The 16,903-nt window shown below is 17.7% G+C and overlaps 5 protein-coding genes across 5 annotated transcripts; 2 read left to right on the forward strand and 3 right to left on the reverse strand.

Annotated features, from left to right (window-relative positions):
• Positions 1-162: 162 nt before the first annotated feature.
• On the reverse strand, positions 163-2,063 carry PRELSG_0512800 (memo-like protein, putative; the record flags this gene model as incomplete). Its single annotated transcript, XM_028675385.1, has 12 exons — positions 163-231; positions 334-387; positions 482-552; positions 659-707; positions 785-845; positions 934-1,012; positions 1,101-1,171; positions 1,277-1,397; positions 1,475-1,583; positions 1,675-1,747; positions 1,838-1,919; positions 2,012-2,063. 12 exons carry the CDS (start codon positions 2,061-2,063, stop codon positions 163-165), a joined length of 891 nt encoding a protein of 296 aa, XP_028531979.1.
• Positions 2,064-2,879: 816 nt separating this feature from the next.
• Positions 2,880-6,506, reverse strand: PRELSG_0512900 (conserved Plasmodium protein, unknown function; the record flags this gene model as incomplete). Its single annotated transcript, XM_028675386.1, has 4 exons — positions 2,880-5,538; positions 5,631-6,106; positions 6,187-6,299; positions 6,434-6,506. The coding sequence occupies 4 exons, from the start codon at positions 6,504-6,506 to the stop codon at positions 2,880-2,882; spliced, it is 3,321 nt and encodes a 1,106-aa protein (XP_028531980.1).
• A 900-nt stretch (positions 6,507-7,406) lies between these two features.
• Positions 7,407-9,562, forward strand: PRELSG_0513000 (conserved Plasmodium protein, unknown function; the record flags this gene model as incomplete). Its single annotated transcript, XM_028675387.1, has 6 exons — positions 7,407-7,452; positions 7,578-7,672; positions 7,780-7,863; positions 7,993-8,098; positions 8,259-8,293; positions 8,366-9,562. 6 exons carry the CDS (start codon positions 7,407-7,409, stop codon positions 9,560-9,562), a joined length of 1,563 nt encoding a protein of 520 aa, XP_028531981.1.
• A 637-nt stretch (positions 9,563-10,199) lies between these two features.
• Positions 10,200-12,785, reverse strand: CRK1 (cdc2-related protein kinase 1, putative; the record flags this gene model as incomplete). The annotated part of the gene is made up of 1 exon (XM_028675388.1): positions 10,200-12,785. One exon carries the CDS (start codon positions 12,783-12,785, stop codon positions 10,200-10,202), a length of 2,586 nt encoding a protein of 861 aa, XP_028531982.1.
• Positions 12,786-14,484: 1,699 nt separating this feature from the next.
• PRELSG_0513200 (conserved Plasmodium protein, unknown function) lies at positions 14,485-16,683 on the forward strand (the record flags this gene model as incomplete). The annotated part of the gene is made up of 1 exon (XM_028675389.1): positions 14,485-16,683. One exon carries the CDS (start codon positions 14,485-14,487, stop codon positions 16,681-16,683), a length of 2,199 nt encoding a protein of 732 aa, XP_028531983.1.
• Between the last annotated feature and the right edge of the window lie 220 nt (positions 16,684-16,903).

Genomic DNA, 16,903 nt, shown 5'->3' on the forward strand with positions numbered 1-16,903 from the left:
ATAAGATATTCATTTATATATATGTATATATAAGGTATTTATAAAAAAAAATAGCAAAATCTAGATTTTTATTTTTATATACAGTAATTGGAAAAAGGAGAAAACTCTTCTTATTATATCAAGCAAACAAATAAAGAGTTCATAAAATATTCATTGGAATAATTAATTAATAATAGAAACAATTCCAGCATATGAAACAGATGAATCATTTATATTTTTAGAGTGATTGGACTATAATAAAAAAAAAAAAAAGAAGAGAATACAAGTGATATAATGAAAATAAAAATAAAAAAAAATTATTTTATCTTTAAAAAAAAAAGAAGAAAAAAAAACCTGAGTATAATGCAGCAATTTTGTTAAAACATTCCCTGAATAATTTTGAAGTAACTAAAAAATAAATAAATAAATATATATATATACATATATATATATTATAAAAAATTATTAAGAAATAAAAAAGAATATATATTATTAATTTTACATTCAACATAATTTTTATAGGATTTGAACCACATATTGTATTACGTGTTTTATTTAAGTAATCAATAAAATCTAAAAAAAAAAAAAGAATTTTATAATTCATCATTTTATTCTTTTGTTAATTGAATGAAAAATTATTATATAAATATATACAACGTATATATATATTTATAATAACCTGTTATATTATGTCTACTAATAATATTGGCAGCATCTTTATCCATTTTCTATTATATATATAAATTTATAAATTATTATTATATATATATTTTAATTATAAAATTAAAATTATTAATAGATTTACTTCTATTTGTTTAAATATATATTTATCATTATATTTTGGTAATATATTTGTAAAATTAAATCTAAAAAAAAAAATACACAGAAATAAAAATTGATACTTTTTTTTTTAAATTATATATTTATGAAAAAAAAGAAATTTATAAAAAATACCTTGATCCGTAATGGCAAAAATCAGATGAAAATAAAAATAAATTTTTATTATCTTCGAAATATTTCTTTAAAGGTTCACCTATATATATATATATATATATATATATATTATTTTAAAATGTATAAAAGTGAAATTTTTTTTAATATTTCTTTTCTTAAAATCATACAAAATAATTTTATTTTTTCAACATCATTTCCTATGCACCCCACATATATAGGTATTATTTTTATAATTTTACTGAAAAATATTTACAAAATAAAAATTAGAAAATACTTAAAATTCTTTTTTTTTTTTTGTTAATATATAATTAATTATCAATAAAAATAAAAATAGAAATAATACTCATTAATTATATATTTTATTAAAGGAAGTTGCATTTCTATTGAATGCTCTTCTTCGTCATCTATTTCATCAATAAAATCATATAAATTGTAAGAATCATTCTTCAAAATATCTGATATAACTATATAAGTAATATAAGAAAGAATTCATTAAAAACAAAAAAAAAATATATTTTTATTTTGTATTAATTTAAATTACTATCTTTATTTATTTCTAAAAATCCAAAAGGTGTTTCATATTCGTCTATTTTAGGGAATAAACATTTATTATTGTAAATGTGATGATTAGGACCAAATATAAAAATGTTCTTTCTGAAGTTATATAAAAAAAAAAAAAAAAAAAAAAGAATATTTTATATTATTTTGCTAACTTTTTTATTTCACTATTAAATATTTTACTGACACATTTTCTAGGTTTATACACGAATAAACATGAGCATTTGTTTCAAGTGAATAATCATATCCAGCATGACTAGAAAAAAAAAATAATAAAATAAAAAATAATATTTATTATACCCAAGTTTATATATACATGAAATATAAATTGAAATTTTAATATTACGGGCAAATGGCTGCTTTTAGATTTAATTTTTTGGGATTTAGTTTTTTAAAAAATAAATCAATAGAATTTCTCAGTACATTACCTACTCAAAGAAATGATATACAATGAAAAAAAAAATATTTTTTTTATTATTCATTTTTTTTTTATTTTTATTTTATAAATATATATCATTACTATTGTTAGAATACCAAGAACCACTGTGATATGCTTTTCTATAATTTTTCATTTTTTAAATTTTGAAAAGGTACCTTTTTTAAGAATAGTTTAGACTAATGAAACATAATACATATAATTTTTTTTTAAAATATATTCTTGTCAAGAAAAAAATAAAAATAAAAATAAAAAATAGAATAAAATTAGTAATAAAAATAAAAGCATTAAGAAAATTTTTTTAAATTTAATGAATTATTATTTTTATTATTCCTTTTTATTTTTTTCTTTTCCTTTTTATTTTTACGTACTTCAGAATCTTATCATATGAGAATAATTTTTTATATTTTAAACTTTGTTTTAATATTTAGAAATAAAAAAAATCATATTATTAAAAAAAATATTATTCATTATATATATATATATATATATATACATGTATATTTTTACGTAGAAAACAATGGAAATTTTTACACGATAGAAAATATATACTTAAAATAATCATGAATATGAAGAATATTATTATTGTATTTTATAAAATAATAATTATGTTTAAAAAAAAAAAATATATTATTTCATGAGATTTTTTTCTCAGGAAAATAAAGTTATGCATGTACAAAACTTCATTTTACAAATTTCATGTGAAAATGTTTTAATTATAAAGTAACGTAAGAAGTAAACTCCTTAATAATACTGTTATACATGATAAATAAAAACAGTTTTATGTTATTTTTGAAAAATAATAATATATATATAATATAAACTATTCAAAAATATTATATAGGTAAAAATAAATACCTTAAGTTATTATGCTTACATACATAATATTTTTTAATTTTTAACATTGTTTTTTACATTTTGTTGTTGTTCATATTGATATCATCATATTTAATTATAATTCATTTTCTTTTTTTTTATTTTCATTATCTATTTCATTATTAATTTCATTATTTACTTCATTATTTATTTCACTATTTGTTTCATTATTTATTTCATTATTTATTTCATTATTAACTTTATTATATGTGTCATTAATAATTTCTTTATACATTGCACTCTCTATTTTGTCATTAACTTCATTACATATTTCATTATTAATTTTATTATCTATATCATTAATAATTCCATTGTCTATTTCATTCTCTACTTTATCATTAACTTCATTATCTATTTCATTCTCTATTTTGTCATTAACTTCATTATTTATTTCATTCTCTACTTGATCATTAACTTCATTATCTATTTCATTCTCTATTTTGTCATTAACCTCATTACATATTTCATTATTAATTTTATTATCTATATCATTAATAATTTCATTGTCTATTTCATTCTTTACTTTATCATTAACTTCATTATCTATCTCATTCTCTATTTTGTCATCAACCTCATTATATATTTCATTATTAATTTTATTATCTATATCATTAATAATTCCATTGTCTATTTCATTCTCTACTTTATCATTAACTTCATTATCTATTTCATTCTCTATTTTGTCATTAACTTCATTACATATTTCATTATTAATTTTATTATCTATATCATTAATAATTCCATTGTCTATTTCACTCTCTACTTTATCATTAACTTCATTATCTATTTCATTCTCTACTTTATCATTAACTTCATTATCTATTTCATTCTCTATTTTGTCATTAACCTCATTATATATTTCATTATTAATTTTATTATCTATATCATTAATAATTTCATTGTCTATTTCATTCTCTACTTTATCATTAACTTCATTATCTATTTCATTATTTAGTTCATCATTAATTTCATTATCTGCTTCATCCTTAATTTCATTATCTATTTCGTTATTATTTTTATTGTTAGTTTCATTCTCTACTTTATCATGAACTTCATTATATATTTCGTCATTAATTTCATTCTCTATTTTATCATGAAATTCATTATGTATTTCATTATTAATTTTATTATATGTATCATTAATAATTTCGTCATTAAATTTATTCTCAATTTTATCATTTGGTACATTCTCTATTTTATTATCAAATTCATTACACATTTCATTATCCATCTCATTATCCATTTCATTATCCATTTCATTATCTATTTCGTTATCCATTTCGCTATCTATTTTATTATCCATATCATTATCCATTTCACTATCTATTTTATTATCCATCTCATTATCCATTTCGCCATATATTTTATTATCTATTTCGCTATCTATTTTATTATCCATTTCATTATCTATTTCGCCATATATTTTATTATCCACCTCATTATTCATTTCATTATCTATTTCGTTATCCATTTCGCTATCTATTTTATTATCCATCTCATTATCTATTCCATTTTCTAATCTAATTTTTATTTCTTTAACTATTTTATCTTTTACTTCGCTATTTTTTTCATTATAAATTTTATCATTTATATCGACATTTATTTCATATATAATATCATTGTTTATCTTGTTACTAGTTTCATTATTTAATTTTTTATTTATTCTATTACTTATTTCATCATTTTCTTCATCATTATTTTTATCATTAATATCATCACTTATTTTATTGTTAGTTTTATATGTATCTCTATTTATATTATCTCTAACCTCACTATCAATCACATTATTCACTTCTCTATATGTTTCGTTATTTGTTTTATCATAACATTTATTATTTTTATCATTTATTATAATTTCTTTTGCATTACTTTTTTTTTCTTCTAACACGTCATAGTATATGTCCTTTTCTGTTTCATTCATTTTATTATATATTTCATTTTTTTTTTTTTCTTTCATTAAATTATCTATATTACGTTGTTCTGGCTTATCTTTCGAAGTTTTCTCCTTTTCTAAATTATTCCTTTCACTTTGTTGCAATTTTTCATTTATCTTGTTTTGAAGTTTTAAAAGTATATCTTCTTCAAATTGTGGCAAATACATTTTTTTTTTTTTTTTTTTCCCAGAATCATTTATTTTGTTAAAATTTTTTTTGTAATCAGAATTTACTGGTTGGCTATATTCTTCATACCCCTTTTTGGAATTTATTTCTTTATCGTTTTTTACATACATACTTTTTTCTTCTAATAAATTTTCAATAAAATTTTCTTCTCCAATATATTTATCATTAATTAAAGTATGCTCTTTTATTTTTTTTTTATTTATATCAAATTTTGTATTTTCATTGTCTTCTCTCTTTTCCAGCCAATTTTTTTTTATTATTTGTTTTTCTCTGTTTTCATTTTTATTTATCTTTAATAGTTTTGTGTTTAATGTTTTTTTTAAAATTTGATATTTATCTAAATTATTTTTTTCTTCATTTAGCAAGTTTATTTTCTCATTTTCTAAATTTGCTATTTGTTTTCTTAATTTAGCAAGAGTATTAGTTAGGATATTTATAATATTATTTTTTTCTTTTTTTAAATCATCTCTTTTTGTATTTAACATAAAAATCCTTTTTTCTAAATTTTCTTTTGAGTTTTCGTTTCCTATATCAAAAAAATTGTCTTTACCATTTTTTTTATCTATATTAAATTCATTAATTTTTTTTTTAATTTCTTCAAATTGTTCATCTATCCTAAAAGAATAGAAAAAAGTAAAAAAAAAATTAAAAGTATATATATTTGAAGAAATAATAAGTTAAAATTCACTTCTTATTTTTAAAGTTACTTGTAAATATTTTCTTCATATAATTTATTAGCGCTTTGTAGTTGTATTAATCTAGAACATAGAGTAGATTGTTGATTTAATAAATTTTTATATTCTTTTTCTAATGTAATTTTGTTTGGTTTTTTTTTATTTGAGTCTAGTAGCCTTTCATTTTTTCTTATGCTATCTTTTAAAAATTTTATCTTTTTTTTTGTGTTATCTATATCTAAACATACTTGCTTATATTTTTGTTCTAAGTTAGAGAGGTATAAAGGATCTGAAAATTTTCTTATTTTTTTTTTTAGAATTAAGCTATCTTTCTTAGCTGTTTCTATATGTTTATTTAAATAATGTAGATTTTGTTCAATAGAATTATACGTTTTTTTTAATTCTGGTTTATTCTGACTATTAATATTAACTTTATAATTCTCGCATAAAGTTATGAATTCACTTATTTTATTATTGTGTAATATTAATTCATCTAAATTATAACCTTTCTAAAAAAAAGAAAAAAAAAGAATTTAAATAAATGAAGAGATTATTTTAAATATATTTGTATATGATGTATTTATATTACTTTTGCTAATAATTTATCACTATCTTCTAAAAGTTTATAAACATTTTTTAATTCAATAGGGCAATATACTTTGTTTTTTATTATTTCATCTCTGTTTTTATTTATTTGTGTAGCTATATGAATACAAGAAAAAAGAAAAAAGAAAAAAGAAAAAAAATATTAATACGATACATTTATTATAATAATATATAAAAAAAAAGAAAAGAAATAATTTATATAAAACATTATGTTAATATTATAATAGTACTTGTTGATGATAATTCTTTTTCATAAGAAAAACTTTTTTTAGAAGAATATCGAGAAGATTTAATAAATGACATATTTATATTTTGAGTTCATTTTATAATTTTTTTTTTCTTTTAGTAATAAATATGAAATCTTATCTCTCATTAAAAAAAAAATGAAAGAGAGTCAAAAATAATATATTTAGTAAAAATTTAAAAACTATAACTTTTTTATTTTAAAAAAAAATTTATAAACATTAATAATAATTCTACTTTAGTACTTCATATTTAAAAAAAAAAAAATATATTATTTAGTTCTTTTTATAGAAATATATTTCTAATAATAATATTTTTAATAAATTTTCCAAATATTAAAAAAGTTCTTAAGCAAGCTGTCTAAAAAAAAAAAGAACAAAAAATGTTAAGCATGCACTTAAAAAAATAAGAACAAAAAAATTTTAAGCACGCTCATAAAAAAAAAAAAAAAATACTTTTTATTTTTCATATTTTTACACTTAAGAGTTAGAATATAAAGAATACGCAAAAAAAAAAAAAAAAAAAAATAGACAAAATATATGATTATTTTTTGCTATAATTTTTTTTTTGTTTTTTATTAAATACAAGAAATTCTCTTCTATTATTATAAATACTATATAAAAAAGGATATTATTTCTATTGATATACATACTCCAAAATTTAAAAAAGAAAAAAAGAGAAAAACTGAACTTTTATGTGTTTTTGTATCTTCTTATATTTGTGAAAAATAATGTTCATGTTTATATGTGTAAAAGCATTGATATATATATATATTTATATGTAAATTTTTACAAGTATTAATAATAAAAAATATTTTCCGTATATTTTTTTATATCAAAAAAAAAAAAAAGTGAATTAACAACCTAAGTGTATTCTTTGTAATTGTTATTTATACTTGTCCTTATTTTTGGTTTATAAATAAAAATCATTTTTTTTTTCTTAAATATAATATCAAATAAAATGATAGACATAATGCTTAAGATGTTTTTAGGAAAATATTTTGAATGTAAAAAAAAAAGAAAAAGAAAAAGGAAATATTACACTTTTTTTTGTTATAAATACTTAAATAATTGTTTTGTTTTGTTTTTTTTAATGCTCATAATTAAAATTTTTGTTTTTATTTATTTATAGCTTGTGACAATAATTTCATAACCATGAATATGAATGCAGGAATTGAGATCAGAAATATAGTCATAAAAAATGATGAAATTAATAATTTTTTAAAAGTTACATCTCTATTTTTTTTTTCATGGTTTATTAAGAAATTATAATTTATCAATTTTTTTCATACTTTTTTATTTTTTTTCTTTTTTTGTTTTTTTTTTTTTTTAAGAGCAAAAATATAGATATAGAAATAGTTTATTTGAAAATAGAAAAAATTAATATAAGTTTTAAAACGTTGTCAGGAATATTAACCGTAAAAACAAAAAAAAAAAAATTCTCACTAATATGCTAAAATTTTGTTTTCTATGTTTATTTGGTATTATATATCATTATATATATATATATATATTACTTTTTTATTCTTTTTTCTAAAAATATATAGCTAAAATTACAAGGTGTAGACTTAAGAGTTAAACCCAATATTCATAAAAATGCTTCTAAAGGAATAAAAAATAAGATAAAAAATTTTTTAAATAACAATCAGAATGGTAAATATAAATATATTTTAAATAATAACTTTATATATACCAATAAGTTATAAATATGTTTTTACATTTGTATATTTATTTCTGTAAGTAAACATATAATATGTCCTTATATTTTTTTTTTTCTCTTTTTTTTTTAATAAAAAAAAAATATTACATTTAGAAAACGTAAAATTATATTCTCCTTATGATACACAAGTAAAAAAAAAAAAAAAAAAAACAGAACATTATGTTTATCACTTTATAATTTTTTTTTTTTAATTTCACTAGAATATCTATAATGAAAGTGTAAAACTAGAAAATGATATATTGTGTTGTTGTTGTGAAAAATACAAAAATGTTGAAAATAGTATAAGTTGTTACAATAATTATAATAGAATAAAAAAATATATATGTAACGATTGCTCAATTTTGAAAAATAAAAATAGCGAAAATAATTTAATTCAAAAACAAACACTTTTAAAAAATAAATCCTCCAAATACTATAACAGAAATGACATATACTTAGCAGATACTCCTTATATTAATACGATTAACAATACAAATGGAGATATAGATAGAAATTCATATGAAAAAAAAAATAAACTAAATTATCTGAATTTCAATAATACAAAACATTTAAAATATTATGATAACAACTATCAATTAAATAATAAAAAGGAGATCAAACATGATACAAATACCTTTAAAAATAGAGATAATGCTTTTTTTAATGATTTAAAAAAAAATGAAACTTCAAGTAAATGTGCATTTTTTTTAACACATTCAAATAATATAAAAAAATCACCTAATTATAATTTAAATCAAATAAATGATTATGACTATGCAAATAAATTAAATGGGAGTATATATATAGACATAAATAAGCAGGAGGAAAGTAATCTAAATACATTAAGTGAATTAAATAAAAGTAATTTTTATGATTTTTGCAAACTTAAGAATAATTGTTCAAGTAATAGAGGAAACATATTAAAAAAAAATCTATATTTACATGATAATAGTAAATTCAACTACAAAAATAGCCTAAATGAAGATAAAAGTTTAAATTATACAAAAAATGGTGATAAGATACAATATCCATGTAATTATACAGAAAAAGAAAATCATAAATTAAAAAATTATGAAGAAAAATTTCACGAGTTTGATAAGAATTGTAAAATTTACAAAAAAAATAACATGAGTCATCCTGTTTTTTACCAAAATCATATTATATCAAAAAAAAAAAAAAATTTTGAAAATACATTAAGACAAAATGAATCATTAGAAAATAATTTAAGAAGAAATTCTTATTACATAAATGAAATAAATAAGGAAATTCCTATAAATACTTTATATAACAAAGTAAACGAAGGAAAAAATCCTTATAATATTAAAAATAAATATAACAATTTATTATATAGTTATAATAGTATATATAATAATAAAGACAATAAAATAAAAATAGACAATATTTTTGACTTTAAATAAGTATGTAAATTAAACAACTTTTTTTCTTTCTTATTTTTCAAATTTTTTTCACTAATAATTTATGAATATCATTTGTTTTCTTTGTTCAATAAATTGCTATCATTATACAAAAAAAAAAAAAAAAAATATGTTGACATATTTTTCCCTTTTTCTCTATATTTCATAAAAAAATAATGTTATATTTTTTTAAGTTAATTACTAAAAGGGCTTTAAAATACTTTATTTTGTAAAATTCGCATTTTCTTCAAAACAAAATTTTTTTTATAATTTTTATATAATAATATATATAATTGAATTAATATATTAAAAGAGACATTTTATTTATATATTACTCTACATTTAAAAAAGTGATTTTTAAAAAATTTCATGCACAAGAATAACAAATAAATAATTAAAGAGAATTAAACAAAAAAAAAAAAAAAAAATACAAAAAAATCAAAAGTAAAAAAACATAAAAGGATTAAAAATTTTAATTTATACATTTCTTTTTCATCTTGAAAAAAATAATAATCGTAAAAAAGTTTTATTTTTATTTTTATTCATGGTTTTTCAAATAAGTCAAAGTTTTATTCACCTAAGTATATGTATATGCACATTTATATAAATTATGATGACCTGTTCAGCATAATTTTTTTTTTTAGGAATGGAACTGGATATTTTTTTGATTTAATAAATTAACATGCCGAGCCATTTTACTGGATCTGATAACTTTGTTAGTATCTGGTATAATTGGCATTTCACTTATTTCTGTCGGTTTTGGAAATTCTTTAAAATAGGGATGATTTAAAGCTTCAGCTGCAGATATTCTATTTTTGGGATTAAAATGTAATAATTTTTGTAATAAATCTATTCCATTATCAGACAAATATAAACCAGAAAATTGATTAGCTACATTTGGAAAATAGGAACGAATATTATTAACATTCATTTTAATTTTTTTTTTTTTAAATAAGTCTTTATTTTTCGATATAAATGTATATTCATAAAACTCAGGATAAGATTCTTTATCCGGTAATCCTAATAAACTTAAAATTTTCATAATTTGTTCATATTCGTTATCTCCTATAAATAGTGGTTTTTTTAATATCATTTCAGCAAAAATGCATCCTACACTCCATATATCAATTTTATTTGTATAAAATTTTTCTCCTAATAATAATTCAGGTGCCCTATACCATAAGGTTACCACATTTTTTGTAAGATTATGTATATTTATATGACCAAATTTTCTAGACATCCCAAAATCACAAATTTTTAATATTCCTCTGTTACTATATAATAAATTAGTTGGTTTTAAATCTCTGTGCATAACCCAATTAGTGTGTAAATAATTTATTCCACTTAATAACTGCTTTAGTAGGCATTTTAATTCAGATATTGTAAAACTTGGTAATTTATTATCTAATAATATTTTTAATTCGTGTTCAATATATTCCATTACTAAATATATATCATTTAAATTCTTACCAATTACTACTTCTTTAATTGATAGGATGTTTTCGTGCTTTAGTTGTAATAATATATTTATTTCTCTCAATGAGGTTATTGCAAATCCTTCATTTTGTATACTTGAAAAATGTTTCAATTGTTTAAGAGCAACAATTTTTTTTGTTTTTTTATTCTGTGCTCTGAATACTGTACCGTATGTGCCTTCGCTTATTTTATTTAATTTTCTATAATTTTTTACACTTCTGCATCCATTTAATATACAATCAACCTTATTTTTTTCACTGTCACTCGAATATTCATTTGGTGTTTCACATTCTTCTACTGCATCTTCTTCATAGCTACTATTTTCATTTTTGTTTTTTTCTGTATGTTTTTCATCACTTGTCGAATTTCTTGATTCACTAATACTTTCGTGTGCATTTTCACTTATATTTTCACTAATATTTTCTTTAATATTTTCACTGATATATTCACCTATATTTTCATTTATATTTTCTATCTTTCTTTTTGATTTATTATCATCTTTCAAGGAGCTCTTTTTCTGCAAACTTTTTTCTTCTATTTCCTTGCTATCTCTGCATACTTCATAATATTTCTTACTTTTACATGGTTCATCATTTTCATTAAAATTTTTGGGATATGTTTGTATATTTTTCTTATCATTTATATTATAATATGACTCTTTTTTTTCTTTTTTTTCTTCACTATATTTTTCATCTTCATTAACATATGCATTTGTATTATCCTTATGTATATATTTTTTATTAATTACATCTTTTCCAATCTTGATATCTTTATGATTCGCTGCCTTGTCATTGTCAATATACTTATAGTTTGGATATTTTAGTGTCTTACATGATTTATTTTTTTCATTAAGCTCAAAATTTCCTTTATTATATTTTTCTTTATGTTTATCGTATTTTTCATCAGCAAATTTTGATTCTCTGTAATCAAGACTCTTTTTTTTTTCTTTTAAAAAACGCTCAGAATTCTCTGAATTATTTATTGTTTCCTTTTTATTATCAAGCTTACATGGTGATTTTTCAAATGTTTCTATTTTTTTTTCTCTTCTACTATTCATTCTTTTATTATATATTTCCGGAGAATTTTTATATCTCTTTCTTTCATGAGATTTCTTATTTACACTATTATATCTTTCTGATGACTTCTTATTAGAATTATGAGAATATACTTTATCTATTTTATCATTTAATTCTTCATATGATCTTTTTTTTTTTTTTTCACATGAATTCATATATTTTTTATTTATTGGTTTTATATAAATTTCATTACTACGTTTTTCATGTAATATATCAAAACTTTTGTTTTCTCTGCTATGTAAATACTTACCCGTTATTTTATCATTTGTAAAATAGTTGCTGCTTTCTTTTTTTTTAGTATCTTTCATTTCACTCTTATGTAAATTATCAATATCGTCAATCATTTTTCTCTTCTCCTCTTCTATTTTATATTCGGAATTGAATTCTTTTATATTATTTAAATATTTCGTTGTTTTTGAAAACAGAGAATCTTTTTTATTGGTAAAATTAATGGATATATTTTGTGTATTATTCTTTACTAACATATGCTTATCTTTTTTTAAATTATTGTTTATACTATTATTTTCATCATAATTGTGTTTTTTATTTGGTAAGTTAATTTTTTCATTACTATTAATCGAAGCTCTTGATATTTTGTTAAATCCTGCATTTTTTTTAACTGATTCGTTATTCATTGTACATTTATAATATTTTCCGTCATTATTAAAACTCATAATTTTTTTCTCTTATATTAATACATTTATTTTCTTTTTTTCTTGTTGTAATTTTATTCTCTTATTTAATAAAAATTCAATTTTTTTTTTTTTTTTTAGTTTTTTTCTTTGTTTTTTTTTAGATGAGTAGAATTTAAAAATTGATAAAGAATTTTTAAATTATAAAAATTTTTATATAATCAAAATTTACGTTTGTACTTTTATCAATGAAAATATGTTTTTACTATGTAATCATTTTATTTACAAGATTTACTTTTATATATATATATTTTTAATTTATTTTAATTAAAATATTATTATCCTATTAAAATTTTTTTTTCTTAAACATTTATTTATTATTTCTTTTTGTATTGATATACTATTTAAAAATATGAAAAAAAAAATATGATTAAAACTATTTTTTATTTCTGAAAAATGATCAATAACATAATTCTTTTTATAATAGTTCTTTAAATGAAAGTTTTTAAGATCAAACTGTTTATTGATTTTTTAATAAATAATTTGCCTTTACATAAATAATTTAATAACTTTATTATTATTATTTATTTTTTTTTTTAAATATTCAATATTTTAAATTTAGTTTGTAGATATATATAAAATTTAAAAAAAAAAAAAATTAAATAAAATGAGTAATAAAATGAATATGCAACATAATTGTGTAATATCAAGGGAGAAAAAAAAAGAAAAACAATATGGAAAATAAATTATGCAAAGAAGTTAAAATAGATATGCAAAAATTACAAACAACAAAAAAGAAAGTAATATAACTATTTTATTTAATGAATTATTCATAAATAGATATATGAATATTTGTATAAATCAATTTAAATATGTTTTAAAAGACAATAAAAAGCGATTTAGTATTATTAAACATAAAACATATAAATTATTTTATTCTTTTTAAAAAATAATTGAAATAAAATATAGTATAAAAATCTATTACTTAAAAAAAATAAAAAATAGTTATTCTTGAAGTAAAACAATAACTAAAACATATTAAGTAAAATGTTAAATCAATTTTTCCTAATAAAATTTTGTTAGAATATATTTCATAAATACATAAATAATGTAAAAGAGGAAATTTAAAAAAAGATAGATAATATAGAAATAATTTTTCTTTTTTCTTTTTTTTTCGTATATGCATAACATCAGAAAAAAAAAAAAAAAGAAAATTATATAAAAATACTTGTTTTCTATTTTAAAAAATTTAATTCGTTTAATTTTCCTACTGTCTTAATTATAGTGAATATTATTAAATGAAGATATGCATAAAATAAAATAAATAAATAAATATAAATACTATTTGGAATAAAAAGAAATATATTATGTTGATATAAAAGTTAATTGCTACTTCTAAATAAATGAGTAATAAAAGAATATATATATATATATATATAAATTAATATATATTCTTTCTTATTATTTTTCTCCTTCATCATTATCTTTTAATTCAATTTAAAAATTCCTTTATTTCAGACATTTTCATTTTTAATAATTTAAAAACAAATACTGTTCCACACTATAAATAATTTTATTTTTTCTTAAAAATTGCTTCTAAATTAATTTTTTTGGGATTTATGAAAAAAATATTATTTTATTTACACTATTAAGAATTCGAGCTTTCTGAAAAAATTTCTGTTTTATTTAAGTATTTTGCAGTTCCTTTTTATTCAAGGAAATAGTAAAAAAAAAAAAAAAAATGCAGGCTCCTTCATTCAAGCCAATTTATGAAGTTATTAGAATTAAGAAAAAAGATAAGGTAGATATAAATACAGATTTATATAAAAAATTTTTAGATATAAGAAAAAAAGCTAATATAGAATTAAAAAATAAAAATGTAAAAATAATTATCTATGAACATATAGAGTATAATGAAGAACAGAAATTAAATGATGGAGATAGCAACAATAGTAGTTACTTAAGCGATGGAGAAAAAAAACAAGAACCTTTTGATTTAGAAGAAAAAAAAAAAGTTGATAAAAAAAAGATAAAGAGTAATGAAAATATAAGAAATAAAAAAGGAAAGGAAAAAGACATACACAAATCAAAAAATGGGATATCACATAATATATTATTAAATGATAATAAAACAGAAAATAATGAGAAAGATAAAGAAAAAGATAGCAAGCAAATTAATAATAATAATAATTTAGAAAACATTGAAAAAAACAATGAAAATTTAAAAAAAACAAAAAATGAATATAATGATATAGTAAAAGAAAGAAAAAAAAAAAATATATTAGGAACAGTTAAAATATTATATAATTTTTATGTTAATTTATTTGATAAATTAAAAGAAGATATAGAAAATATTAAAAACAATACATCTAATAATAATATTGATTTATTTAGAGATATGAATTTGTATACAAATTACATATCCTTGTTTGATATTATAAATTTATGTGAAGATTTAAAAATTATAAAAAATTTTCTTAATTCAAAAAAAGAATGTGAATTAATATGGATACTCACAGTTAATTATTTTGATAGAATTAAAGAAAATGTTTTTGAAAAATATAAAAATAAAATTGATGTATCCTATAAAAAAGAAAATATAGTAATACAAGTAAAAGATACTGAATCAAATATAAGTACCTCTGTGACAGAAGAAAAAAATGAGATAAAGAAAAATATTGAAGATGAAACTTCGAAAAAGGAGGAAGAAGAAAAAAAAAACAAAAAAACAAAAATAGAAAATAATGAAGAAACATATAAAGATGATGAAAGTAGAAAAGGTAATGAAGATCATAGAAATATAAAAAGAAATAACTCTGTTAAAAAAAGTGAAGAAAAAGAAGAGAAAAATAATAATAAAATTGATTGTAATTGTAATATTGATAATTTAGAAAAAGAGAAAAAGAAAGAAAAAATAAATTATAGTAATATAGAAGAAAATAATAATATAAAGGATTATATTTATGAAAAATGTTCTGAAAAAGAAAATTCTATAATGTTTAGAAAGGTAAACTTTTTTATTTTTGTATATATAATAATTTATATTATAAAAACAAGTACAAGAAAAATAAAATCAATAAATGATGACATAAGAAAAGTTAGAACTTTCTTTTTTTTTTTAAATTTATATGAAAAAAAAAAGACAATAGAAACATTAACAAATATATATAAAGATAAATATTTGAATTTTTATCAAAATTTTAATGGAATAAAGGATATAGAGGAACACAGAAAAAGGAAAATATTTTGTCATAAATTTTCTTTTTATAATATCAATAAAATTATAAATAAAAGAGAAGACTTAATAACTCTTAAAAATATATCCAAGCAACATGATAACTCTTATATTTCAACTAAAAGTGAAAGTAAAAATGTTAATGAAAATGATACATTAAATTTTGATAATACATTGAATGAAAAAACTAATAAATTTGAAAATAGTGAAGAGAATAAAAAAGTAGATTTATGTAATTATGAAGTAACTAATTATATAGAAACATCTGAATTAAAAACTGATTATAATTTAACAGATAATATAAATAAAAATAGAAAAGAAGATATTCTTTTAAATCAATATTTATTTGATTATATTTTTAAAAATTATTGTTATAAAAAAAATTATTGGAAATTAAAAGAGGAGGGCACTTATGTAGACTTTGGACAGATTAAAAACAAAAATAAAAAATATAAGATAGATATTTATAATCATAGTAAATACAATATAAATGTTGATGTTGATATTGAGAATGAATTACCTTTACTCGCTATTTTTAAGGATAAACTATTTTGTGTCAATTCAAAATATACTATTTATTTACAAATAGATAAAGCAAAAGTTGGAGAAAAGCTAGGTTTTATTAATGTTAAATTTAAATATAGAAATATAAATAAAGAGGATACTATTATAAAAATTCCAGTTTATATTTATATAGAAGAATAATTTTATATTTATAAATATATACACAAACATTTTTATCTTTTGATAATTTTTTATTCATTTTTTTAGGGAAATTCCCATAATCATTTTTAAAAGAATAATTTCTGTATATATTTTATATATATTTAAATTTTATTAATCCAAACATATATATATATATATTTTGTATATATTTTAAATTCCTTATTTTAAAATTATTTTATTACATTATAAGACTGTATTT

Source organism: Plasmodium relictum (genome assembly GCF_900005765.1).
Source record: "Plasmodium relictum strain SGS1 genome assembly, chromosome: 5".
In the NCBI taxonomy this organism is placed as follows: Eukaryota; Apicomplexa; class Aconoidasida; order Haemosporida; family Plasmodiidae; genus Plasmodium; species Plasmodium relictum.